The sequence below is a fragment of the Ochotona princeps genome, chromosome 13, assembly GCF_030435755.1.
Source record: "Ochotona princeps isolate mOchPri1 chromosome 13, mOchPri1.hap1, whole genome shotgun sequence".
Taxonomy (NCBI): Eukaryota; Metazoa; Chordata; class Mammalia; order Lagomorpha; family Ochotonidae; genus Ochotona; species Ochotona princeps.
In genome coordinates this window covers 56,348,122-56,373,912 of record NC_080844.1, presented here as the reverse complement: position 1 = coordinate 56,373,912, position 25,791 = coordinate 56,348,122, and the positions used below count along the sequence as shown (strand labels likewise).

General features: G+C 40.9%; 1 protein-coding gene across 2 annotated transcripts; it reads left to right on the top strand.

Annotated features, from left to right (window-relative positions):
• Positions 1-66: 66 nt before the first annotated feature.
• DCLRE1A (DNA cross-link repair 1A) lies at positions 67-22,952 on the top strand. Of its 2 annotated transcripts, none has more exons than XM_058671628.1 (10): positions 67-153; positions 604-1,674; positions 3,125-4,798; positions 6,768-6,901; positions 7,839-7,957; positions 10,805-10,948; positions 14,160-14,305; positions 15,288-15,442; positions 21,374-21,515; positions 22,467-22,952. In XM_058671628.1, the coding sequence occupies exons 2-10, from the start codon at positions 1,200-1,202 to the stop codon at positions 22,625-22,627; spliced, it is 3,150 nt and encodes a 1,049-aa protein (XP_058527611.1). In that variant the 5' UTR covers positions 67-153; positions 604-1,199; the 3' UTR covers positions 22,628-22,952. The 2 variants fall into 2 exon arrangements, with proteins under 2 accessions (XP_058527611.1, XP_004579866.2); XM_004579809.2 differs by lacking the exon at positions 67-153 and adding an exon at positions 190-334.
• Positions 22,953-25,791: the final 2,839 nt, after the last annotated feature.

The following is a 25,791-nucleotide window of genomic DNA, read 5'->3' as shown; positions in this document are numbered from 1 at the left end:
GTCCGTGGAATTTCAGTGGCACACTATTTAGAAACGTTTTACAGCCCCCCCCCCCGCCCCCCACCACGCCGCCATTCAGAAGTCCGTCAGCCGATTCGACACAGCACTAGCAGCTGTCAGCTTTTCCCGCCAAGAAGAGAAACGGAACCGGAGGTAGGAATATCCCCCAGGGAGAAGGGGATTCCCTGCTAGTGTTTTGGCTTGTACATGAGGAACTATTGGTCACCCCGGGAGTGCGGAAAGTGCGGGCGCGAATGACTTGTCAGCCGAGTGGGGAAGGGGCCCCTGAGGGGAGCGGACGCAGCTGGGGCTGCTCCTCGGGGCGTCGTGGCAGGTGGGCGGCGGTGTGGGGACTTGGGGGCGTGCCCCCGAGTCGTCAGAAAGCTGCAGTGCCTAACCTGGAGAGGAGTAGGGCCCTACTGCCCGACTTGGTGCCAAGCTTCCACATCCCAAGGAGAAAGCCCAGCCGGGAGTTGGGGGTGGGGTGCGGTGTGGTGGGCATGTGACAGATCCCCCGGGATTTTCAAAGCTGGCCGCCTTAGGGATGGGCTACCCCTGTGGTCTGGGGAACGGAGTGTGACCTGAGCTGTGTTCGTTCTGCAGGATCTGTGCATTGCTGCTGGAGGAAGACGCTGCCTCAGCCATTGATTAGACGGGCGTTTGTTTCTGATGGATCACACACCCCTTTGACCACGGTGTGATTGGTTTTACTCGTGATCATTTAGTGTTGGGAACCCTTGCGAAGCCGGTTGTCCCTGCACCATGATTAGATCTGCGACTTCCTTGGACAGTTGTCCACTTGAAACAGAACTGGCATTTTTTTCTACCAGTTTTCCACATCTGTATCCAAGGTTAAACTGTTGAACCTACACTGCTAGTGCTTAGTTGGTCGGGCAGTAGTGGTTTTTTTGGAATAAACTCCTGAAAAAGGCTGGATACCTGGATGACGTTTCATAGCAGCCACAGCGGCACATGACACAGATGCTACCTCTGTGAATGGTTCTTAGTTTTATTGTGGCATAAGGAGAGTTCCCATTCCCAGAGCTTTACATCCCCATGGAGTTAGTGGATACTTTGTTACCTTTGCTTCCCAGCAAAATAATTCCACTTAAAAACTTTGCAACAAGGAATAAACTGTGTTGATTGAAGATTAGGGCTTCTTTAATGATTAAAAACAAAAAACCGAAAAACCTCCTGCCATGTTGGAAGACACTTCTTCGGAAGAAGACATCTGGGAATACAAATCTAAAAGAAAACCAAAACAGGTACATCCCAATGACTGCTCTGAAAATAGTCTAAAATCCACTGAAGAAGCAACAGATGGAAAAGATCAGGCAAAACAAAACAGAAACAAAAAAGGAACCAGGGGAGCTCCAGGGAAGAAGAGGGGCGGTGCTCGGAACCCTGGAGTACCAGGCTGGGAGACGTGTGCCACCTGCAGTCAGGAAGCCCGGGGTGGCGGGGATGAAGACGGCATCCCGCAGTCCCAGGACAAGCAGAGCACACCACGAAAGCGCTGTCGGACTCCCCAGAGCAAACAGGTGTCCCCAAAGATACGCCCAGTTTACAGTGGGTACTGTCCAAACTGCCAGATGCCCTTTTCCTCGCTGCTAGGCCAGACACCTCGGTGGCATGTCTTTGAATGTTTGGATTCTCCTCCCGCCTCTGAAACAGGTAATGAATCTTACGGAAAAGGTGATGATCTCTCTGTAGGCCCAAAGGCCTGTGATTGGTCAGACCTGTCACCTCACTGAACTGAACAAGTAACAAACAAGCCAAAAGATGCAACCTTGCACCAGTCAGTGGTGTGACTGGGAAATTGCAAACCTGAAACAGTTTAAATATATTTTATTGTTTCATAAAAATGTCTAAGCATAATTATTTTTCATAAGGATTAATCCAACTCTTACTATGTTACATACTTTTTTTTAAGATTTATTTTTATGTCAAAGGCAGAGTTACAGAGAGAAGACATAAAGAGAGATCTTCCATCGCTGGTTCATTCTCCAAATGGCCTTAACAGCCAGAGCTGAGTCAAAGAAGAAGCCAGGGGCTTCTGAGTCTCACATGGGGGTATAGGGACCCAGGGCCTTGAGCCAGCCTCCCTCCGCTGTTTTCTCAAGCCATAAACAGGGAGCTGATTTGGCAGTGGAGTAGCCAGGACATGAATTGGTACCCAAATGGGATCTCAGTGGTGCAGGCTGAGGCTTAGCCTACTCCGCCTGGTCACAGACCCCAGTGTTGGATCTTTTTATTATTTTTCCTTACTTGACTGTGACATGATTTTGTAAGGTAGGCGATATTTTCACTCGGTAGGTGAGGGTTCTTAAAAGTTAAATAACTTGCCTAATTTCTGACCTTTTATGGAACTATATAGAAAGCTAAAATTTGGTTTCTGTGTGTGATTTTGTTGTCATCAGGCTAATGTACAAGAAAAGGAACTGGATAGGAATCTTAGGTGATTAATGTTCTAATGAGAATAACACCAATATGTTTTCATTATGTTTAACATGATGTGTAATAGATGTTGGATTTCACATGTAGAGAATGCCACTTGGAGTATGTGGAGAGTGGGTTGTGATTTGTATATTTTGAAGCTATTTCATTTTTGTGAGGAGATATTATTTGGAAAACAATTTTTAAATATACTTGATTTTAAAATAGCTATTCTTGCAAAACCATCTTAGATCAAAGTTCGCTAATGTTTTAAAACTTAGTTATTTGAAGGAGAGGCTCATCCCACCCCTACCTTTCACCTCCCTGCCAAATGCCCACACCAGCCAGAACTGGACAGAAACTGAGAATCCAGTCAGAGACCCGCATACTTGAGTCATCAGCTGCCACCAGGCAGGGTTTACATTAACAGGACGTCAGAAATGGAAGCAGAACAGGGACCCACACTAGTCCCTCCCGTGTGACAAGCGGGCATCCCAAGCAGCAGGGTGGCAGCTGTGCCAGATGCCCCAAGCAAGTGTTGGTATTTTGTGCTGATCTTTGCATTGGCCAGTTAAAAATCATTATTGTCATGAGGCCCCCAATGTAGGACTGATGATTCTTCACTGTGAGTGAATTTATAGAGCGGATACTGTCCAAGCTTATACTTGCTCTTCTTTCTGATTTTCAGAGTGTCCTGAGGGTCTCCTGTGCACCTCAACAATTCCTTCCCACTACAAGAGATACACTCACTTCCTGCTCGCCCAGAGTAGGGCGAGTCGGAGTCCTCCCAGCAGCCCCTCCCACGGGGCAGATGGCAGTTTCAGGGAGACTAATTCGGGCGTTCTTTGTCGGCTTGAGGAAAGACTGTGTCAGAAACAAAGTGGGAACTTAAAAAGTGTTTCAGACGATCCCTTGGTGATGACACAGAGTCTGAAAAAATCTCAGTCTCCAACTGAAACCAAAGGAAAGATCTATTATGAAAATGCTCAGAAGCCCCAACAGGTGCTACAGTTTACAGAGGCTGTTAAGACAAACACACTGGTAGGAGATGCCTTGCCTCTTGAGGATGAGATGTTAGACAGCCAGAACGACTCAAAACACTTGAACTTGCCGTTGCCAGAAGATGACTGTAGCAACTGTGAGATTTCCTATTCTCCACTTCAGAGTGATGAAGACACTTATGATATGGATGAAAAGCTGGATGACTCACAGCAGGAACTGTTTTTTACTGAAAGCTCTAAAGATGGCAGCCTAGAGGAAGAAGACAGCAGCTTGGCTTCCTTTGGAAAACTCCGTGGGCCCATCCTCCAGGACCAAGAGGATAGCTTCCCTACAGGAGGTAGCTTCTTAACTCAGAATAGGTACAATGGAGAATTGTACAGGTCCAGTGTTCCAAACAGTTCGTCTCAGCTTATCTCCCCAAATAACGAGAGTATTATCTCGCATGATGGATCAGCAAGTCATGATTCCCTTACTCAGTTATTTCCACCTGCATTAACAGAAGAACTCGCCGCCTCTAATTATCAAGCCACTAAAAAAACACCCAGGAAGCCAGAATTTCACTCAACAGACAAACAGAAAGAGGTAATTGACAAGTCAGCTGTTCACAATCAAGTTTCTCCAGCAAAACTTCAGCGTAAAGACTCCAAACCTTCCAGAAACCAGGAAGGAGACAATCTGCCTTTGGATCCCAGGCAAAGCAGAGCAAGAGCGTTATCAGGTGAGACCCTCGGTGCTGAGAACAACCCCAAGTCAGAGTGTTTGTGCAGGAAGGCATTAGACAGAATGCCAGGCAGTAAAGTCACGGCCTTAACTACAGAAACGGCTCCTAGCACACCTCCTGCTGCCAAGTCTTTTAAAATATCACCCTCTTCTTCTAAGTGCGATGCAAGACAGCCTACGAAGGCAATGAAGCAAATGGATATAGGTGTGTATTTTGGACTACCACCCAAAAAACAAGAAGAGAAATCGCCAAAGAAACAGGCGTTAGACGTGGAGGACTTAAATCAAGCTCAAAATCACAGTGGAAGGAAATCCCGGCAGTGCAAGAGGAAAGCAGAAAAGTCTTTAAGTGACTTGGAATTTGATACAAAGAATTTAAGTGAGAGTCCACTCCCTGTGGAGCTTCCGAGATCACAGCGGCAAAGAAAGAGGCTTAGGAAGTCCAGTTCACAGCAGGAAGGAGGCCATCAGAAGGGGTCAGACCACTCTGTTAGCAATACACCATCCCGAAAAGTCAACTTAAGCAAAGGTGAAGTCGTTATTAGATCAGCTCGTGGCGGGCCACTTAGAAGAAACTTAGATGTCTCAGAGTCATTTGATGCAAGAAAAAAGAAATGCCCATTTTATAAGAAAATACCTGGTAAGTTGAAATGTGAATGCTCAAATATATCAAAAAAGACAGTTTTGTTTTTTAAACATATTCATTGCTTCTGGTATGTGTTTGATGTTTGTACCAAATGTGTTTGTTTTTCATGGTGCTTCAAGGGCCTCTGTCATGAGTTATCTTGAAAACACTCGTGGAAGATCGTATTATGTAAAAGCTATATAAAGATGTTAAGACGTTTTATGCAAAGTTAACCTCTAAAAAAATTAGTAATCACGTTACAGAGTGGGAAAGACAGAGATCCTCAGACCTCATTCCCCAGAGGGCCACAGTAACGTGGACGAAGCCAGGCCAAAGCCAGGAGCTTCAGGCGGGGCTCCCACGTGGGTGACATGGACCTCAGCCCGAGCTTCAGGTGGGCTCCCACGTGGGTGACATGGGCCTCAGCCCCAGGAGCATTACAGGAGCATCCTCTGTGGCCCTTCCCAGGCCAGCAGCAGGGAGCCGGATTGGAAGTGGAGCAACCAGGTCACAAGCTTGTGTGCATATGAGATGCTGGTGTTGCAGCCATGGCCTTCCTCAACTTTTTTTTTTAATTTATTCATTAATTACATTGTATTATGTGGCACAGTTTGGCCATCCTCAACTTTTAACTCCATCTCCCACAAACTTTTTGTAATACCTCATAGGGTTTATTGGCCTGATTTTTTTTTTTTTTGCTCCATTCAATTAATGCAATTGTTACTAAACATATCCTGTGTACAAGTTACAGATTAGTAAGAAAGCAGGATTTAGTTTGAAAAAGAATAAGGGAAAATATCTCTTTAAAAGGAAGCCGGGGTCTAAGTACTTATGAGAAATAAAGTACCGAATACGTGCAACCTCCAAAAAGAGAAATATGCACATTTCTGTGCATATAAGTACATAGATTGTGAATTCCAAACATTCTGAAACTGTATCATAAGTTAAATTTTTGTTTATTCATCTTCTTGCAGTTTCTTGTGCCTTCACAGATGAGCTTGTGGGAAAAATGTGTAGTATGTTTCATTTTTTTAAAAAAAAAATAATAACTTCTGAAAAATAAAATAGAGCTGAACTATTTTTTAAAAGTGCTTTTTGTTCAATATATATACTTGGTCAGAATATTTTTTACAGAGAATAGCATTTATATATGTCATTGCATCAGTTTTTAAGAATTATTTTGATTTATTTAAAGAGAACATTTATTTGAAAGGCAGAGTTAGGTTTTGCAGACATCAGCTTACACCGTTGTAGCACACTGCAGTCCCCTTGAATTATTTTTCGGTACTTTAAATGAATCTGACACTGGTATGCTGTGTTACTGATCGCTTCCATCCTTGTCATCATTCTTGGTATTTCTTCCCTGAACACATTTTAGGATAGGATTTCCTGGCCTTTTTTCATCATGGCTCCTCTGGTGAAATGCCATAGGAATGTTTTTTCCTTTCCAGTACCCCTACTTCCACCCTGCAATGAAATTCAAGGACTATAGGGATCTTTTATTATTCTGTGACCTTTGGAGAGCCACAGACTTTTGTGATATGTAAGATTACTCCAACTCAGTCACTTTTGCCACCCTAAACGCATATACGTATTGTCCCCATTGGGAAGGTTTGAGAAGAAAGTTTATCTTCTCTTTTTTTCTGTTCGCCATAAGGATTTTTAGCTATCTGGCATATATCATGAAACTATTGGATAAAGCAAACAATTGGTTTGTAGCATTAGGATTTTGATTTGCAGGGGGAGGGGCAGTTATTTATAAACACAGAATCTCTATTTGTGTTGTTTGGAAGAAACTGAAGTTATTTCCATCTCTGGTATGACTGTTTGCTAAATTTGTTAATGCGCTTTTTAGTAGATTAGAATGAAATTGCAAATGAGATGTAAAGAAGATGGAGGGCTCATTCATCACAGTCTAACTGAGGTCTCGTTGGCGCCCGCTCATCTTGCTGTGTTGCTGTCTTTGTTGCTGTCTTTGTTGCAGGAACCACCTTCACAGTGGATGCCTTTCAGTACGGCACAGTTGAAGGTTGCTCAGCCTATTTTCTCACACATTTTCATTCCGATCATTATGCTGGATTGTCTAAAAACTCCACATTTCCAGTGTACTGTAGCGAGGTAGGTTTTAGTGTTTTAAATGATGACTTGGTACGGTGGTGCAGACCTGTAGGCACGTTGCTTCAAAAGGAGTGATTAAAACTGTAGGATCTGTTGTTCTGCTGCGGAAGATACATCAAGGTTCTAAAATAACATGATGTCTTCTGTTAGCTTTTAAGAAACATGTTTTAGTAGATGGAATAAATTGGTGTACTAAACAACTCCAGGTTCATCCTGTAACTTTCTTTGAGTGCTCAAACAGATGTGCAGGGTGAAATACCTAGCTTTTACAGAGCTTGGAGCCTCCAGGGAAAACATTACACATGGCAGCACAATGAGATGGGTGTTGCAGCTGAATTACGCATGGAGTGCCTGGGAGTTGGAAGAAGGGAGTGCCTTACTCTCACCCAAGCTAACATTAGGAAAAGTCTTGTGGGAAAAGAGATGTTTTGAACAGTTAACTAAAAAGTGCACATTTTAATTCCTCATATTAAGGGTTTTAGCTAGCATTTGGTTAAATCCTCACAGCATCCTCCCTTTATTAATGAAGCAGCTGGGGTCTGGAGAGGTTAAGTGACATCTTCCAAGTCCTAATAAGTGGCAGAGCCTGAGTTTGAATCCACATCCTTCTGCCTCCAGATGAGAATAGAGTTTATGTGAGGGTGGTATAGGCCTTTCAAGGCATTCCAGGTAATTCAGAATGCTGAGAACTTCAGACAGAAGAGAGTGGGAGAGAAGCCCCCAGGAAGGAGCCGGGACCTGATCTAGAGGGGTCTTGTATATCACACTGGGAAGGGTGGACTTTCTGGTTAGGTAGAGGCCATGGTTGAATTAGGAAGTTGTTCTGGTATCGTGTGGGGTTTATATGAATGTAAGTGGGCCAACAGGGAGATGCTGCAGTTCTAAACTGGGTATGAGAGAGTGTTGGTGTCAACAATAAACATATCCTGCTCTTCAGATAACTGGCAATTTGTTGAAGAACAAGCTTCATGTGCAAGAACACTATATCCATACATTGCCAATGGACACCGAATGTGTAGTTAATGGTGTGAAAGTTGTTCTGCTTGATGCCAATCAGTAAGTATTAAAACTGTCTTAATGATCATTCTTTAAATGTCCAAAAGGAAAACTCCACACACTGCATGGTTATGTGAGAACTTTTTCTCGTTACAATTAATATGCTTGATATATCTTAAACTTGAGTAAGACATTTCTACCTTTGAAACAAAAAGTTCCCAATTATAGAATAAGAAATTAAATAGAGATATTCTCTCAATGTTATCTAACCCTTTTGGTCCAGTTTAAATTGCTTCCTTCAGCATATGGGAGCTTACCTTATTACTTTAAAAATGACACGCTGCTCTGATCCTCACAAGCTCATCATTTAGCATTTTCTTTATATAAATTAACAGCTGTTTAATTATGAGAGAATTGCACACACATACACCAACTGAGAAATCTTTCTGGCTTGGATATTTAAGATTTGAGAGGCACTTTTTTTTTTCTGGAAAATGATGCTGTTAAAATTAGGCTTGGGCTGCTCACACTCAACAGCCAATTCACCAGAGACCTGAGTTGATGCAAAGAAGCAGATTTATTCAAAAGTTTGGCACTCTTGGGAGAAAAGCAGACATCTTCAGACTCAAAAGGGCTTTTCCCAATTTGTAAGTTAGCAGGAGGATTTTTGGAAGGAGCAGAAATGGGAGGTAAAGGGAGAGTCAGGAGCCAGGGGAGCCAGGGCTGAGGCTGGCTGCATGTTGACCTCCAGCTGGGCGAGAAGGAGATGCTGGAGTCCCAGTGGGGACTCTGAGTTTGCAGTCTTAGCTCTGATCCTGCCATCTTGCCTGACTAGTCATATTTGTCAATTCCAGCTGCCTATCTCAAGGCTAATTTCTCTAATTTTCAGGAAGGATTGTTGTTCTGTTGCCTTTAAAAGACATTTTTAGTCACAAGATGAGCAGTTAGGCTTTGTTAATCAGAATGTGAGAGAGCCCAGCACGATAGCCTTATGGCTAAGTCCTCACCTTGCATGCGCCACGATCCCATTTGTGTGCCGGTTTATGTCCTGGCTGCTTCACTTCCCTTCCTGCTCCCTGCTTGTGGGCTGGGAAGGCAATAGAGGGTGGCCCAAAGTCTTGGGACCCAGTACCTGTGTGAGAGTCTTGGAAAAAGCTCCAGGCTGCTGGCTTCAGATCAACTCAGCTCTAGCTATTACAGCCACTTGGGTAGTGAACCAGCAGATGGAAGATCTTTCCATTTTCTCTAACTCCTCTCTGTAGAGCTGCCTTTCCAATTAAAAAATCTTAAAAAAAAAAGTGAAAGAAAGGAAGGTATATTTATTATGATTACAGAAATTCTTTGCATTTCCCTCCTTTTTTATTGATTGTCAGTACTTAATGATACCAAAGTACATTTATCAGCTGTGCTTCTTTCTGCTTTGTGTAGAATGTCAGCCTCCTCTACCAAAGAGATGAGAGATGGTTTGACCAAAATGTGAGACTAAATCTAGGTTTGCTAAAATACAGGCCATTGCTATTTAGGTTGCCTTTAAGTTTTTGCAGGCTGTTTTTTCTTTACCTGCCAGTGTGAGTTCTGATTCACTTTTTATTAATTTGAGAGATCAGAAGACAGAGATTCCACCCACTGGCTTATTTGCCAAGTGCTCATAAGAGCCAAGAGCTACGCTAGCGACCAAAGCTGGGAACCGGGAACTCGATTCCCGTCTGCCATATGGGTTACAGGTGTGCAGTGTCATAAGCTGTCTCCTGCTGCTTCCCAGGGTTTACGCCAGCATGAAGCAGGAGTCAGGAGCTAGAGCCAATAACAAAGGTGGGTACCTCGACACAGAACATGGGTAAGACCACTGGCCTAAAGGCCCTCCCCGAGTCCTCATTTTTTTTTTAAACAAAAAAGATTTATTTTATTTTTATTGGAAAGGCAGATTTACAGAAAGAAGGAGAGAGATCTTCCATCTACTGGTTCACTCCCCAAATGGCCACAACCGCCGGAGAAGAACCAATCCAAAGCCAATAGCCAGGAACTTTTTCTAGGTCTACCATGCAGGTACAAGGTCCCAAGGCCTTGGGCCATCCTTCATTGCTTTCCTGGACCATAAGCAGGGAGCTGGATGGGAAATGGAGCAGCTGGGACATGAACCAGTGCCCATTTGGGATACAGACACTTTCATGAGGAGAATTAGCCAATTGAGTCATTTTGCTGGGCCAGGAAAGGCAGATTTAGAGAGAAGAGGGGGACAAAGAAAGATTTTTCCATCTTTGCCTGTACTGGTTCACTCCTGAAATGGCCACAACGTTTGTACCTTAGCCATTCCAGAGCCAGGAGCCAGGAGCTTCTTCCAGATCTCCCACATGGGTGCCAGGTCCCAAGGCTTTGGGCCACCCTCCACTGCCTTCCCAGGCCATAACCAGGAAGCTGGATTGGAAGTGGAATAGCTGAGACCAGTGTCCTATGGGATTCTGGTGCTTCAAGAGGTAAATTAACCATTTGAGCTACTGCACTGACATCTGAATTCTGACTTTTTTTTTCAGTTTGTTAAGGAATAAAGCATGATGTAGTTGGCATAACCTATCTGATCAAGTTAGTTCTACAGAGCCTTGCCTCAAGCGTGCCAAACACTGTTGTCAGGTACACAGTATTCATATCTCAAGGGCTCAGCTCATTTCCCAAAGGCTGGTCCTAAAAACAGGCTTTCTGCCACTGGGAGCTTGAACAGCTCAGGCCTACGAGGTCATTCCTTTCTTTAGCCCCAAGTCTTCCTGTTTTTTGATGATGTCGGTTTCCTTAAAGCATTGGATTTCCTCTGTAGTCCAGTGCTGTGTCACTGTGGTCAGCTGATACAGTGAGCTAGCTTGTTGAGTTACATGTTCTGTGTTAAGAGTATTCCTTTAAAATGTTTCTGTCCAGCTGCCCAGGGGCCACCATGATCCTTTTTCATCTTCCCAACGGGACTGTCATGTTACACACTGGAGACTTCCGAGCAGACCCCAGCATGGAACGTTCCCCTCTTCTTGCGGGCCAGAAGGTCCACACACTCTACTTGGACACCACGTAAGAGAGCCTTTGGGCCATCCGAGTCTCATCGATGCTGTGGACTCCGTAATGCGTGAATTAGCATTCACTTGGGTAATCTGAATGATTGCTCCTGCCTCTTCACACTTCACAGCTATTTGTTAAATGAATGCTGTTCGAAGAAAAAACTTTGCTTAAGGGCAGATTTGCAACTACAGAACTTCAGTGACTGCAGTTAAATTATTTTGCAATTTTTAAAAAAGATCTATTTATTTTTATTGGAAAGGCAGATTTACAGAGAGAAGGAGGCAGAAAGATCCTTGGTTCGCTGGTTCACTTCCCAAGAGGGCCAGCACTGAGCTGATCCAAAGCCAGGAGCCAGGAGCTTCTTTTGAGTCTCCCACTTGGGCACAGAGTCACAAGGCCTTGGGCTGTCCTCCACTGCTTTCCCAGGCCACAGGCATGGAGCTGAGAGGGAAGGGGGACAGCTGGGACACCAACCAGCACCCACAAGGGATCCCTGTGCATGCAGTGCAAGAACTTTAACTAGTAGGCTACTGCACGAGGTCTTGTGATTTATTTTTAAAAGTACATTTATATGAGAATCTTAATTACTGACATAAGGAAGAAGGCTTTGAAGGACATTTAGGTAAACGCCCATTTAAGTGAACCTTAAGGGAAGTATCTGTGTCGAATATAGCTGTGAAGAGAAGAAAGGGGCCAGCATTTGGTTCGGATTCTCAGAATTTAAAATTAATTTGTTCTTTTCTTAGAAAAGATAATTTGTTTTATATTTTTAATTTTTATTTTTGAAATTTATTGTACAATTCTGTAGTCTTGTATTCCCCTTCCCCCAATTTCCACCCCCCAATTGATTTTTCCTATAATGTCACAACTCTTCATAAGCAGTTACAGTTCCATCTGTCCGCTGTGTAAGTGTGCCCCGACGTTGCTGGTATGGACACGTCAGACCGTCCATCATCCCATTGTCTAGATATGTCCAACACTTTCACTGGGAGTCCATCTTTTGTTTGGAAGCAGAGATGCATGTTGCATTGTGTCTTCACTTCTAGATATGATAGTCTCCAGTACTCCGCCACTATACATTCCAATTTGCATGACAGATTCCTTATATTAGAGAGAACATATGGCATTTCTCTTTTTGTGATTGACTTATTTCACTGAGCATAATGGTCTCTAGTAGGGACCATCTAGTAGCAAGTTATATAATTTCATTCTTTTTAATGACTGAATAATATTCCATGGAGTACATATACCACAGTTTCGTTAGCCACTCCTCTTTGGATGGGCATCTGGGTTGTTCCATGTCTTTGCTATTGTAGATTGTGCTGCTGTAAATATAGGATTACAGATCCCTTTCTCATATGTAGTTTTAATTTCTTTTGGATATATTCCTAAGAGTGGGATAGCTGGGTCAGAAAAGATAATTTGTAAATAGTAGTTTTGAGTTCCTAAATACTACACATGTTGTGATATAAGCCATTATATTATAATGTTATGCATATATTTGTTTATTTCCAAGTTTACTAAAGCATAATTGATGGATAAATATAATATTTACTTATGATATACAATGTAGTTACATTAAAATACCATATATTATTATAATAGTATAGAAATAATTCTGTTAGCTGTTTCAATCTGTTTCAAAGAGAAGTGGCTTTGATGGATTGGTATTTCCACATCCAGTTTTCTACACTATATCTAATTTTTCTGGGATTTTTGGGTTTTTATTTTTTTTAGATTTATCTATTTTTATTAGAGAAACAGAATCACAGAGAAGGAGAGACAGAGGGAGAAAGATCCTGCATCCCCTGGCTCACTCCTCCAACCACTACAACAGCTGGAGCTGAGCTGATCCAAAGTGAGGAGCCAGGACCCTCCCACCGGTCTCCTGCAACAGTGCAGGGTCCCAAGGCTTTGGACCATCCTCTGATGCTTTCCCAGGCCACAGGCAGGGATCTGGATGGGAAATGGAGCAGCCGGGACACAAACCAGTACTCACATGGGATCCTGGAGCACTTGCAAGCAGAGGATTAGCCAATGAACCCATCGTGCCAGGCTCACTATTTTTATATGTAATTTAAATAGTAAATAAATTATGTAATAAGAAGTTTAAAAACTTGCAATTTGATACTTTAAAAAATTGTATCAAATATATATGTATGAGATAAATATGTATGTGATACTACATATGATTCTAAATTTCATCATGGCTTTTTACAGGAGAAAGGACTAAGTTTTTCTTCTCTCCTAGTGGTTCAAAGGGTTTCAAAAACAATGTTAAAACTTAAGAAACATGTGTTTCATTAGTGTTTGTAGTGTGTTGCTTTTAGTGAAGAAGTGATTGTTTCATCATAAGTATTTATAAATAGTAACTTAGGATTAATTTTTCATTGTGTGTTACCTTGTCAAGTTAGACCTAAGTGGATCTGTTATTGACACTAAATGTATTTCCGTATCTGCAAGAAGAAACTGTCATCCATGTTCTAATTGTTTGATCTAAAACCACTTTATTAAATTTGTGTTTAGTTTCCGTAATTTCTTTTTAACAACAGAACTCTTTAGTCCAAATATAATTTCTATCAGTAATATTTTCTGCGTTAGTGATTGAGCCTTGTGGTGTAGCACGTGAAGCGACCAGCTACAACACCAGTGTATCATGTGGGCACCAGTTCTTGTCCTGGTCACTCTGATTCTAATCCAGCTTCCTGCTGTGGCCTGAAAACAGATGGCCCAAACGCTTGGGTCTCCACAAGGGAGAGCCAGCTGAAGGTCCCGGCTCCTGGTTTTGACCTGGCTTAGTCCTGGTCATTATTGCCACTTGGGAAACAAACCAGCCGATGAAAGACTTCTTTTGTCTTTCCATCTTTCCCTCTTTCTCACTCCCTTTAGCTTTTTCAAATAAGTCTTTTTCAAATAATTTTTTCAAATGACAATTTGAGATTTGTAATTCATAACTGCAATAGCTATCTGGTCAGAAATATTCCTGGAGGAAACAAGTCTTTAAAATGCCATTTCTTTATTTGAGGTTGATGAAAAGAAAAGTGATGTTGGAAGCCGATAATTCCATCACAAATTAGCACTAACTAGGAACAAGTGTTTTTACCGCAGGCAGTATGACAGCTGTCATGGTTTCAGTGTACGAGATTTGCTAAAGCCCATTTTCTAAATAGGATCCCATGTATAGCTTTCTGGTTCTTTGAATGAGTACATTTGCACGCTACAGGTACTGCAGCCCAGAGTACACCTTTCCATCTCAGCAAGAGGTTATCCAGTTTGCCATCAGCACTGCCTTTGAGGCTGTAACTCTAAACCCACGTGTTCTCGTGGTCTGTGGCACCTATTCGATCGGAAAAGAGAAAGTCTTCCTAGGTAAGTGATAGCTGTATCTAATTTACATTAATATGTTATAAAGAGCAGATGCTTTTAGCATAAAGATCCTTTCAGTTGCATTTGACACTTATTCCATGAAGCAATTCAACATTGTTTTTGAAACCAAAGGAAAAGCTAATAGAGTTTGATTCATTTGAACTTTGAACGGCTTAGCCTAATGGAAAAATTTGATAAGTGTGTTTACCTTAACCTTTAGAAGATGTTTATAGCATAAGTATCCAAATTAAATCGTTTTAAGTAAACTTTAACAAATGATTAATGCATAGTTTTATTGCTATATTCTTTGAAAATAATCATTTCATTACTTTAAAGAACAGCTTGAATTTTTTGTTTATAAATGATATCTGGATGTGTAACTCAGTTTGAGCAGTGTTGGACTGCTTCTTCACAAACTTTGGCTTTAAAAAAAGTGCTAACATGCTGTTAAACGTGGAGATAACAAGTTGGGCTTCTCTCATCTGAAAATCTGAAATCCAAAATGCTCCAACTTCTGAAAGTTGGTGTTCTTTGGGCAACTGATTTGCTCTGAGTTTCAGAGAATTTGGGATTTTAAGTTTTTTAAATTAAAGCTGCTCAACTGATAAAGTCCGTGCAGATACTGCAAATCCCAAAACCTCTGAAAGCTGAAACACTGCAGGTGACAGGTGCTCAACTGGAGAGGAGCTCAACTATCAGGGCCTGATTGTCCCACACCCAGCTCTTCCTGGCCACCGCTCCTTTGTGGACATCTTTTGAAGTTGTTAAATAGTAAGTAGCAGGGCTTTGAAATCAATTATTTAGCTTTGTTATAGTTTATTCCACACAGAATTGTTCAGCCTGTTTGAGATACGATAAAAGCAGAAATGTTTTGAATTTATTTTTACTTGGAAAAGTCTCATTGTAAAACTTAATCTAGTGGTGATTTTATTATTTTTACTCAAGTTTTCATGTTACTGTTTTTAACCTTTTTCTTTGCCTCTAGCCATTGCTGATGTTTTAGGTTCAAAAGTGGGCATGTCCCAAGAAAAATACAAAACACTGCAGTGCCTCAAGTCACCAGAAATTAATTCCCTTATCACTACAGATATGTGCAGTTCTTTGGTTCACGTTCTCCCCATGATGCAAATCAATTTTAAGGTAAGCTTTCAAAAGCTTTTGTGTACTCTCAAGTTTTATTGAAATAAACAGACAGTAGCAGATTAACAGCGGAAGGGTATGCAGGTGCTTCAAGTCCGCAGAGGCCAGTCATAGGAGTATGACTACCCGGTGAGGACCAACTACCCCTGTGATACCCTGGACAGAGTATGTAGTAGCCTTTTCTGTAAAGAAGAGGGAGAAAGGAATTCAACAGGTTTGAGGGGTGGTTCATGATTCCGGGTGTGTAAGTGGGCCTGGTTCTCATACAATAGTGAATGACTTAGTTTGGGTATTGAATGGGCCTAGAGGACCATAATAGAACAGTAATAACTTGTGACAGAATCTGTGCAAATGTGGTTCTGTTCTTTTCTCTTCCTTCCTTTAGAATGAGTTTAGCTGGTGAAATCTCAGTAAGGACACCAAAGGTAGCTATTTTCTTAGGCAGGTTGGATCTTTATGTAGATAAAGGAAAATTGGAGTAATGCTTCTTCCAGCATCTGTTCTTCCACAGAGTCTCTTCGTTGAAAATAGTCAGGGTGCCATATTTTGGGGTATTGTTTTCTGAGCCCCTCCCCAATTATAAACTGGAATCCCATTTGGCATTCATCCAACTTAGAGGAAATCAATTGGAGTCACATCTATAGTAAAGTCTGCCTTACAAAATCTTTCCATTTTCCTGTGTGTAACTTTATAGAGTACTGCATGTGCCACAAAGAATCAGAAACTAGGGAACCTGCATGCCAAAGGGGATGAAAGTAGAAAAGCATGCATCGGGACCTAGTCATTAGGACTTCACAGTGTTAAGACAATCTTCTTTTTTCCAGATGAATGGGGAAATGAGTAGCAGTCCCCTTGGAGGTCTTACTTTCCTTTAGGGCTATTTTGCTCTGTGTTAGAGCTTCTATAAGACTGATATACAGAAAATTGTGAGAATTAAATACAATGATAAAACTGTATCTGTAGAAAATATTTTAGCTTTGATTCCAAGATACACACTTCCTGTTTTGTTCATAGTACAATTTTATAGAGAATTTTTTTAACATCTTGGGGGTATTGATGACTGTCTCATAAGTAATAATCCATGTTGTATAAAGGAAGCAAATTTTTTAGATCACTTCCTTGAATAAGGAAATTCTCTGGTATAACTAACTACTCCTTTGATCATGTGATGAAAACGAACTTTTTATGACTTATTTTTCATGAGTACACAATTCATAAAAATAGCCAATACAGAATTTTGTCCATTCATGTTTAAGATAATCTTACAAATCAATTTAAATTTGGGACGTATCCAATTTTTGTGGAAGTTAATGAAATGTTGATTAATCCTAACAATGATACTGTTACCCAAAGGGAAGTATTTTCTCTTATTTTGTTTCCCTTATTTTGTCTTATTATGTTTTTCTCTTATTTTTAGTTTGCAGTTTTATTTCCTACTAAATTGGTTTGTTCCATTTAAACAAGTTATTGGAGTGCGAGAGTCAAGTTATTGGTGAAAAGAAAAACAGAACTTTCAGGAATGTCCAAAAGTACTGTATGCTGCAGAGGAGGGAATGGCGATTAGAACTTCTCTGTGACCTGTACCAAAACTGAGTGAAGTGATGCTAGGGGGAGCCAAATGTCAGAGAGCTGTGGAATGAATCAAAACCCAGTTCACCAAGGAAGACACACAATGGCCAATAAGTATATGAAAAGAGACTCAATGTTGTTCTCTATAAGGAAGCTGCAATTGAAACCATAGAAAGATGTGGTTTGCCAGAGCTAACCACAGGATAAAGACAGTAGCAATTGGTGAGGATATGGAGAAATTGGCACCCTTGTTCATAAAATGAAGCAACTGCTATGGAAAGCAATTTGATAATTCCTTAAAAGTTGAATGTAGAGTGACTCTATGCTGTCCCATTCCAGTCCTGGATGTACCCCCAAGAGAACTGAAAACACAAATGCACACAACAACTCCTTCAAGAATGTGTATAGCAGCATTATCTATAATAGCCAAAAGTTATAAATCATCCAAATGCCCATCTATCAGATTATGAATAAATATATAAAACCTAGCGTATCTATAAGATAGAATATGATTTGGCTGGAAAAAGGAATGAAGTGCTAATCTAGACTACACTATGAATAGACTGTGCTCATCATGCCCAGTGAAAGAAGCCAGGTAAAAAAGGCTATGTGTTTTACCATTCCGTTGGTCTGAAATATCTAGAATATTGAATTCTGTAAAGACACGAAGTAGTCTAGTCAAAGGAGAGAACTAGGGAGTGAATGCCAGTGGGTACAGGGTTTCTTTTGTAGCAGTGTAAATGTTCTAGAATTAGTGTGGTATTAACACAACTTTGTGAATATGCTAAAAACCTTTGAATTGCACTTGAAAAACAATAAAAGTTGACAGTTAACTTGCTTTGTAGAACAGAGAAGAGTGAATGGAAAGTGAGGAGATAGAGGCCGAGGCAGAGGACCCGATGGGAGGTGCAGGAAGGGCATTTGCTGGTTTAATCATCAGGGATGGAAAGGAGAAATTTAAGATAGATGAGATAAAGGAACAACTGATGCAGTGAGACTTCTGGGCAGGATCAGAAAGTCATTCCAGCACAGGAGGAGACCACCTGCTCTTGCGTGGATTCCCACGGGGCCTGCAGCAGTGCAGACGCTGCTTCCTGCTGCTCAGGCCTTCTAAAGGTCGTGTATTTACAAACTTAAACTTACCAAAGATTCCAATTTCTAGACAACTGCAAGTTCAGATTGGTTTTAATGGATGAAATGTTTTTTGTTTGTTTTTTGTTTTGTTTTGCTTTGCTTTAAAGCTTAGGACCTTGACAAGGGATCAATCTGGAGTCATTACCTTATTAATTTTTGTTGCTGTTATTTTATTGGAGAAAGTGAGAGCGAGATTGCCTCACTCCCCAGATGCTGGCAAGGAGCTGGGAATTTGAGCTAGGTCTTTCATGTGTTTAGCAGTTACCCAACACTTGGTCCCACACCACTGCCTCACAGATCTGCAGTAGCAGGAAACAGAATCTGAGTGGGACCAGTGCTAGAACTTAGACGCTCTGATATGGCATGCGGGTATTCCAAGCAGCATCTTAACCACTCTACCAAATACCTCATTAGGCCTGTCGTTACCACTTGGAAGACGTAAACTCCAAAATGAGTCCTTTGTGAAAAGGACTCTTTAGGGCTCTTTAGGGCTCCTGTGAGCCTGCGGTGTTGTAGGTAACAAGAGGTAGAAGATGCTAAGAAATAGCAGTGGGGTGGGTTTTGTGGCACAGAGTGAAAAGCTACTGCATAGGATGCCCACATTCCAGAGCGCCAGCTTGGGCAGCAGCGGGTGATGGCTCAAGTTTTGGATTTCTGCCACCTACATGGGAGACCTGGGTGAAGTGCCTGGCTCCTTGTTTCCATCTGCTGCAGTCTGGGATGTTTGTGGCTATTTGAAAAGTGAATCAGCGGCTTAAAAATCATTGTCTCTGTGTGTGCGTGCATGTGTGTCTTAGTATCAGTTTCAACTAAAAAAAACATTTTGGAAGAGAAGGAGGACATTTCCGTAACAACAAAGACCTGGAAGCCAGGAGTTTGTTGACCATCTGCCCCCTAAGTGGAGGTATATTGCGTGCAAGCTTCCAGAAGGTGAAAGTGTGTCCTCTTGTCTCCGCTTCGGACACTGCTACTCGACCCAATACTAGAACAGATGTTTACTGGCATTGCCTTCATTTGTCCTTCCTCCTCCTCCATTAATTTGACCATGACTTGGTGGCATCTTAAAAAGATCTTGTGTTTTAAAAACTTGGAAGTTGACGGTTACCATAATGCTGAAGTTTAGTAATTGTAGACAATTTTCTGCCAGCCAAAACTGTTGTATTATACCAGCGGTGATGAACTTTTGCAAAGACATAAGCCTAATGCAGTTTGAAGACTGTGCAAAGCAGGCTTGCAATGTGGCAGTAATACCATTCTTGCTTTCTAGTTCAACATGCCAAATTTACAGTGTTCTATGTCATTGACTGCCGCCTCTGATAAAAGCCTAATGGATTGAATTTGGGAAAATAAAACAATCTATCGATCACTGTTTATAAACTGGAAAAAAAATTCAAGTGACCTTTCAAGAGCATTTTTTTCCAACAGTGGTTCAGTCACACAGAGGCAGGTCATACATAAAGAATTTTGTGTTGATTATAACATTCTTAATGAATTTTCTCAGGAGGATAGCTCTCCAATTGTAGTATGGATTACTTGTGGCTTGGTAGTTTTCTCTGTAGGTTTGGCTTATATGATGCCATCCTAAGGTTTTGTTTGTGGTGTTAACCTGTGCCATGTGATGTTTTCGTGGTGCCTGCTTTGTCTCATAAAAAGGCAGAAATCTCCTGTAATTATGGATGTTTGTGCAGGACCAATAGGAATGGTGACATGTGTTGACACGTTGGAGTCAGTTGCAGCGTTACGCTTACCTTAAACCTTAATTTCTTGTTACTTCCTGTCTTTGTGAGGACAAGAGGAGGAAAAATAGTAATTAAGCAGATGATTAAACAAATCACATTACATTGGCTAGGTCCTAGTGTGACCAGGGCAAAAACTTGAAAATCCACGGGGCCAGGAAATTTATTACAATAGGAACCTTTTTGGTGGGCATAGTAGTTGGTTAAAACAAACAAAGACTTTTATGGTAACTATTTATATATTGACTTCAGATTAATAAAATGTTATCTAACACAAATTCAAAGATTTTTATGCATTTATCAATTAAATGAATTTTATTGTTAAAGCCTTTGAAACTGTTTTTAGCTTAAGATGTAAAGTATTATTTTTGTAACCTTTGTGCCATTAAAAAAAAAGATTTACTTATTTATTGAAAGAGAGGAATGACAGAGAAAGTGAGAAAGAAAGATCAGAATGAGAGAGAGATTTTTCGCTCCCCAAATGGCCCCACAAGCCAGGTCTGGGCTAAGCTGAAGAAGAGCCAGCAACTCTTTGGCATGTGGCAAAAGGTCTCCCTTACGTGTGACAGAAGCCCAGGTGGTTGGCCCATCCTCCACTGCTGTCCCAGGCATATTAGCAGGAGGGAACTGATTGGGAGGCAGAGCAGCCAGGACGCTGACTGGCATTGAGATGTGGGGTGCCAGCGTCGCAAGGGACAGCGAAACCCATCACACCAGTCTGCCAGCCTGCTGTGCCATTACTGTCTTCACCTGGGTTTGTCTTTCAGTGATTGAACTTTTGGTCATTTATTTTTTAAGAATATTATCCAAAGTGATTACTAGGATTCTAGTTTGATGAAATTCTTTTGTACTCAAGATTTAGTCGGAGGGTATATTACTTTCAGTTGTCACAGCATGAAGAGTGAGTTTTAAAATTAATCTTTGTTTTAGGAGAAAGAAGTAATCTTCTGAGAATGATATTATACATTTATTCAGATGTGTACCTGTGTTGAGTTGTTTAATTTTTAACATTGCTTGCATAGTTGAGAGGGATGCATATCCACATGGGTCTGGCATTAGGTCAGGGAGAGTTGAGGTATGGAGGGAGGGAGGTGGGACAAATGCTTTAATTTATTTTAATAAAAATTATTTCTGTCTTCCTATCTATCTCTCTGTCTTCTACTGGTGGATACATAGGGTTGTGTTTGCATGGCTGTTTGCCCATATGGGTAACAGTGTCTCTATAGAGTAGGATTTGGAGAGGAGAGATTTTTTTAGCAGTTTTCACTATTATAATTTTATGCATAATTGCTTGTTTTGGCAGTCACCTCATCATACTTTTTTTTTCCAGATTAAAGCTTATTTAATTTCAGATAAGGAGAGAAAACATATAATGTTTAACAGTGAAAGATTCCCTGTGACTGAGTTAGCATAACATAACAAATCGTTCCATTTCACTCCACAACAACCTATCTCGATTGAGCATTAAAATCATGCACTTTTTGTTTTCTAGGGATTACAGAGTCATTTGAAGAAGTTTGGTGAGAAATATGATGAGATTTTGGCTTTTCGACCTACAGGATGGACTCATTCTAACAAGTTAACTAGAATAACTGATGTTATTCCCCAGATCAAAGGAAATATTTCAATATATGGTATAATAACTAATATTTCTCATTTCGAATGTTTATGACTAAAAAATTTTTTTTGAAATGCTACAAAATGAGGCCCAAGAAAAATGTGCACTCAGAAGTTTAACGTCTGTCTACAAGTCTTTGTCTCGTCCATTATGAACCGACACAGAAGAGCCTGAGTGGCAGGCAGGTCATTCATCTGAGTGACCCGTGACAGAGGAAATTGTAGTCTTAGCTGGAAGGAGGGCTGCTGGGATGGTGTCCTTCAAGTCCAGATGATGCTTTGATATCAAGAGCAGGCAGAGAAAGGACAGGATAGAGGCACAGCAAAAGACACAAACCCAGCTAAGCGCTTCCTCCCTCAGGAACTTCTCTGTTTCCCCGAGTTAGCCTAGTACAAGATGGCTAGTGGGAACATGGTCACTCTGTCACTGCCAGGAGCCTGTCCTCACCTCGTCCAAAAGCCACAGTTTACTTTGTCTGGGGTACCTGATATTCAACAAAAACACTAGGGGATTGTGTGTATTTGATTTTTTTTTTCTTCATTGCTTTTTGTGTATGCTGAGGTTGGGGACTAAAATCTGCCTGCCCATGATGAAAGTCAAGTTTTCTGCTTATGACACCTCACATTGTACTCATATTTCTTTCTGATTTTTCCTAAACTACATGCCTGAGTGTAGTATCTAAAGGAAAGATTTTTTTTAAAGAAGAGAATTCTGATTGAATAGATCTGTTTAAGCTGAATGTTATTAAGTGTATATATAGAAAAAATTATATACTTTTAAGCTTGTTTTATTTTTACTTGATAAAAGATATCAACAATATATTTTCTTTATGAAAGTTATCCACGCTATTTAGTAAAGCACTAAAGAATTTTTGACCAAAATCAAGATTGCATTTCTCTTTTGTGCTTTTGAATTTTTTTAATTAATTTGATTTTAAGTTCACTGTGTCTTTTCTTTGATGTTGCAGGAATTCCTTATAGTGAACATAGCAGCTACTTAGAAATGAAACGATTTGTCCAGTGGCTGAAACCCCAGAAAATCATACCTACTGTAAATGTTGGCAGTTGGAAGTCTAGGCGAACAATGGAGCAATATTTTAAGGAATGGAAATTGGAAGCTGGATATTGACGGTACCCCAGAGGACTCACTGATAGTTAAGTACCTTAGGTGTGACTTGCTAGTAATCGTATTGACAGGGATGTGAAGTATACTTTGTGTGAAACATCTCATGAAAATTACTTTATTTCTCATTGGCATTCTAACAACATGTTCATGATGCTGAATGCCCCTCACCATCATCAAAGGTAACAGACTGGCATCCCTAGAACCCATGACTTCCTACCCCAGTGGATGCAGCTGTGCTCTGCAAAAAGCCTTAGGGGAGGACAAAGGCAAGTTCAGGGACCAAAAGGAGTCATGGCAATGGATGAACTAGATCGACAGAAATATATATATATATATATATGTATGTGTATATACAGGTATATACACATATATATGGAGTTACGTATCTTTAAAAGTATGAAATAAAACTTTTATATTATATCCATAAATAAAAGTTAATAACGTTTTCTATAGTGACTCTTTGTGTTGTTTTTCTTGTTTTTTAAGGGATTTTTGTTTTTTGGTAAGTCTGAGTGGAAAATATTGTCTCTGTAACTCAGACTTACCAAAAACTTGACACTAGTTTAAAAGATGCTGTGATCTGGATTTCAATCCTAATTGCTCTTTGCAGGTAAATACAAAAATACAAAAATAATTAACTTTGTATCCTGTGACCTTTGTTTAATCACTTGATTTCTACATAGACTATTATGTTACCTGTGAACAAAACACTTACTCATTCACAATCTGTATATATTTTAGTTCTTTTCTTACTGAATTAGAGGGGACTTCCCTATAGTGTTGAAAAGGAATAGAGAGAGGAGACATCCTTGTGTTATTCCTGATGTTGCTGGGAAAGACTAATTTCCCATTAAATATGATGTTAGCTGCATGAATTTTGTAGGTTTTTTAAAATAATGTGAAAGTTCACCCATATTCCTAGTTAACTCAATTTTTATCATGAGTAAATTATTGCATGGTTGTCAAATGGTTCTTCTATGTCTGTTAATGATCATTTGAGTTTTCTTCTTTGGCCTTTAAAAACAAAAAAGATTGTTTATTTGGAAGGCAAAATGACAGAGAGGGAGACATCCCATCTGCTGATTCACTTTCCAAATACCTACAGTAAGGAAGTCAAGGCCAGGCCAGGCTGAAGCCAGGAGCCAGCAGTTCCATCTGGATCTCCCCATGGGTGGCAGGAACCCCAGTACTTGGTCCATCGTCTGCTGCCTGCCAGGCATATTAGCATAAACCTGAGTGGTAAGCAGGGCACAAACCAGGCATTCTGATATTTCTGATGCTGGAATCCCAAAAGGCAAATTTAACCCTCTGACCACAAGTCCCATCTCTTCTTTGGCTCTTTGGTGTGAGCATTGCATTGATTGATTTTCATACCATCTTTGCTTACAAAGGATAAATGTACAGCTCATCACACATTCTGGATTCCATTTACTAACATTTACTGATTTTCGCATTTGTGTCTATGAGACGTACTGGTCTATAGTTTTCTTACAATACTTTTGTTTGATATAGATATTAGAATAGTATTGTCCTCATGGAAAAAAATTAAGAAGTTTACCCTCTTTTTTTTTCTTATAAAGTAATTTATTTGTATGAAAAGCAGAGTGACAGAAAAAAGGAGACACATGCAGAGAGAGAGAAAAATATCTTCACTCTGCCAATTTGCTGTAACAACTGGGGCTGGGCCCAATGGCAGTTGAGGGCACTGAACTCCAATGGTCTCCCACATGGTAGCAGGGCACTAGGTACTTGGGCTGTCTGCTGCTGCTTCCCCAGGTACAGAGGAGCTGGATCCAGAGAGGAGAGCCGGGCCTCCAGCCATCTACCTGGGTGCACAGGTGGTGGCTTAATGTGCACCATAATGGCCACTTCCCTCTTCCTTTATTTTTGGAAACAGACTGAGGAGGGTTGGTATAATTTCTTCCTTAAATGTTTGGTACACCTCACCAGTAAACCCACCTGAGCCTGGTACTTCTTCCTTTATTTTTGGAAACAGACTGAGGAGGGTTGGTATAATTTCTTCCTTAAATGTTTGGTACACCTCACCAGTAAACCCACCTGAGCCTGGTACTTCTGTGTTAGAAAAGTTATTACTGGTTCAATGTAAGCTGCTATAGATTGCCTGTTTTCTCTCATTCTATCATTAAGCAAGTTGTCCCATTTCATCTAGATTATCATTTTTTTTTCTTTTGTTTTAGGATCTATAGTTATGTCATTCATATAGTTTTTATAGTATCTCAATGATTCAATATTTGATTTTAAGATGATTCAAAGAGCTTAGTAGTCATGCAATAACAAAAGTAGACAAGTTTGTCTAAATCGTGTTTGTCTGCATGTTAAGACATCAGATAACTACATATTTTGGTTGTAGTGTTACCGTGGTTTGAAATGACACTATAATTTGTTCATGGATCTTTCTCTCTCCAACATAGATTAACTAGTTCACCCAAGGTGGAAATGTTCTTATGAAGGGTCTGGTGCAATGGCTCAAAAAGCTAATCCTCCCCATTCAAGCACCAGGTTCTCATATGGCCACTAGTTCGTGTCACAGCTGTTCCACTTCCCATCCAGCTCCCTACTTACTGCTTGGGAAAGCAGCAGAGGATGGCCCAAACCCTTGGTACCCTGTACTCACATGGGAGACCCGGAAGAAGCTCCTGGATCCTAGTTTCAGATTGGCTCAGCTCTGCCATTGCTGCCAACCAGAGAGTGAAACAGAAGATGAAAGATCTTTCTCTGTTCTCTCTGTGTCTCCTTCTCACTGTAAGTCTGCATTTAATAAAAATAGATAAATAAATCTTTTAAAAAATGTTCCTATTTAGCCTGAATAAGGAATCAGTACAATGAACATAATGCATGCTTGTATATATATATTCTTGCATTTACCCTAGTAATGAAATTAATTTAGGGGTACTTTATTGTCAAATAGAAACATCCACAAGGGGCCCTGCGCAGTATCCTAGTGGCTAGGGTTCTTACCTTGCACATGCCGGGGTCCCATATGCATGCCGGTTCTAATCCCGGCAGCCCTGCTTCCCATCCAGCTCCCTGCTTGTGGCCTGGGGATGCAGTAGAGCATGGCCTGAGGCCTTGGGATCCTGCACCTGCGCGGAAGAACCAGAAGCTCTTGGCTCCTGGCTTCAGATCAGCTGTTGTGGCCACTTGGG

Excerpts from the sequence above, each read along its gene's own strand:
- DCLRE1A (XM_058671628.1), top strand. The coding sequence starts at position 1,200 with ATGTTGGAAGACACTTCTTCGGAAGAAGACATCTGGGAATACAAATCT. Across the intron at positions 1,675-3,124 it reads TCCTCCCGCCTCTGAAACAG|AGTGTCCTGAGGGTCTCCTG; the intron begins GTAATGAATCTT and ends TCTGATTTTCAG. Across the intron at positions 6,902-7,838 it reads TTCCAGTGTACTGTAGCGAG|ATAACTGGCAATTTGTTGAA; the intron begins GTAGGTTTTAGT and ends CCTGCTCTTCAG.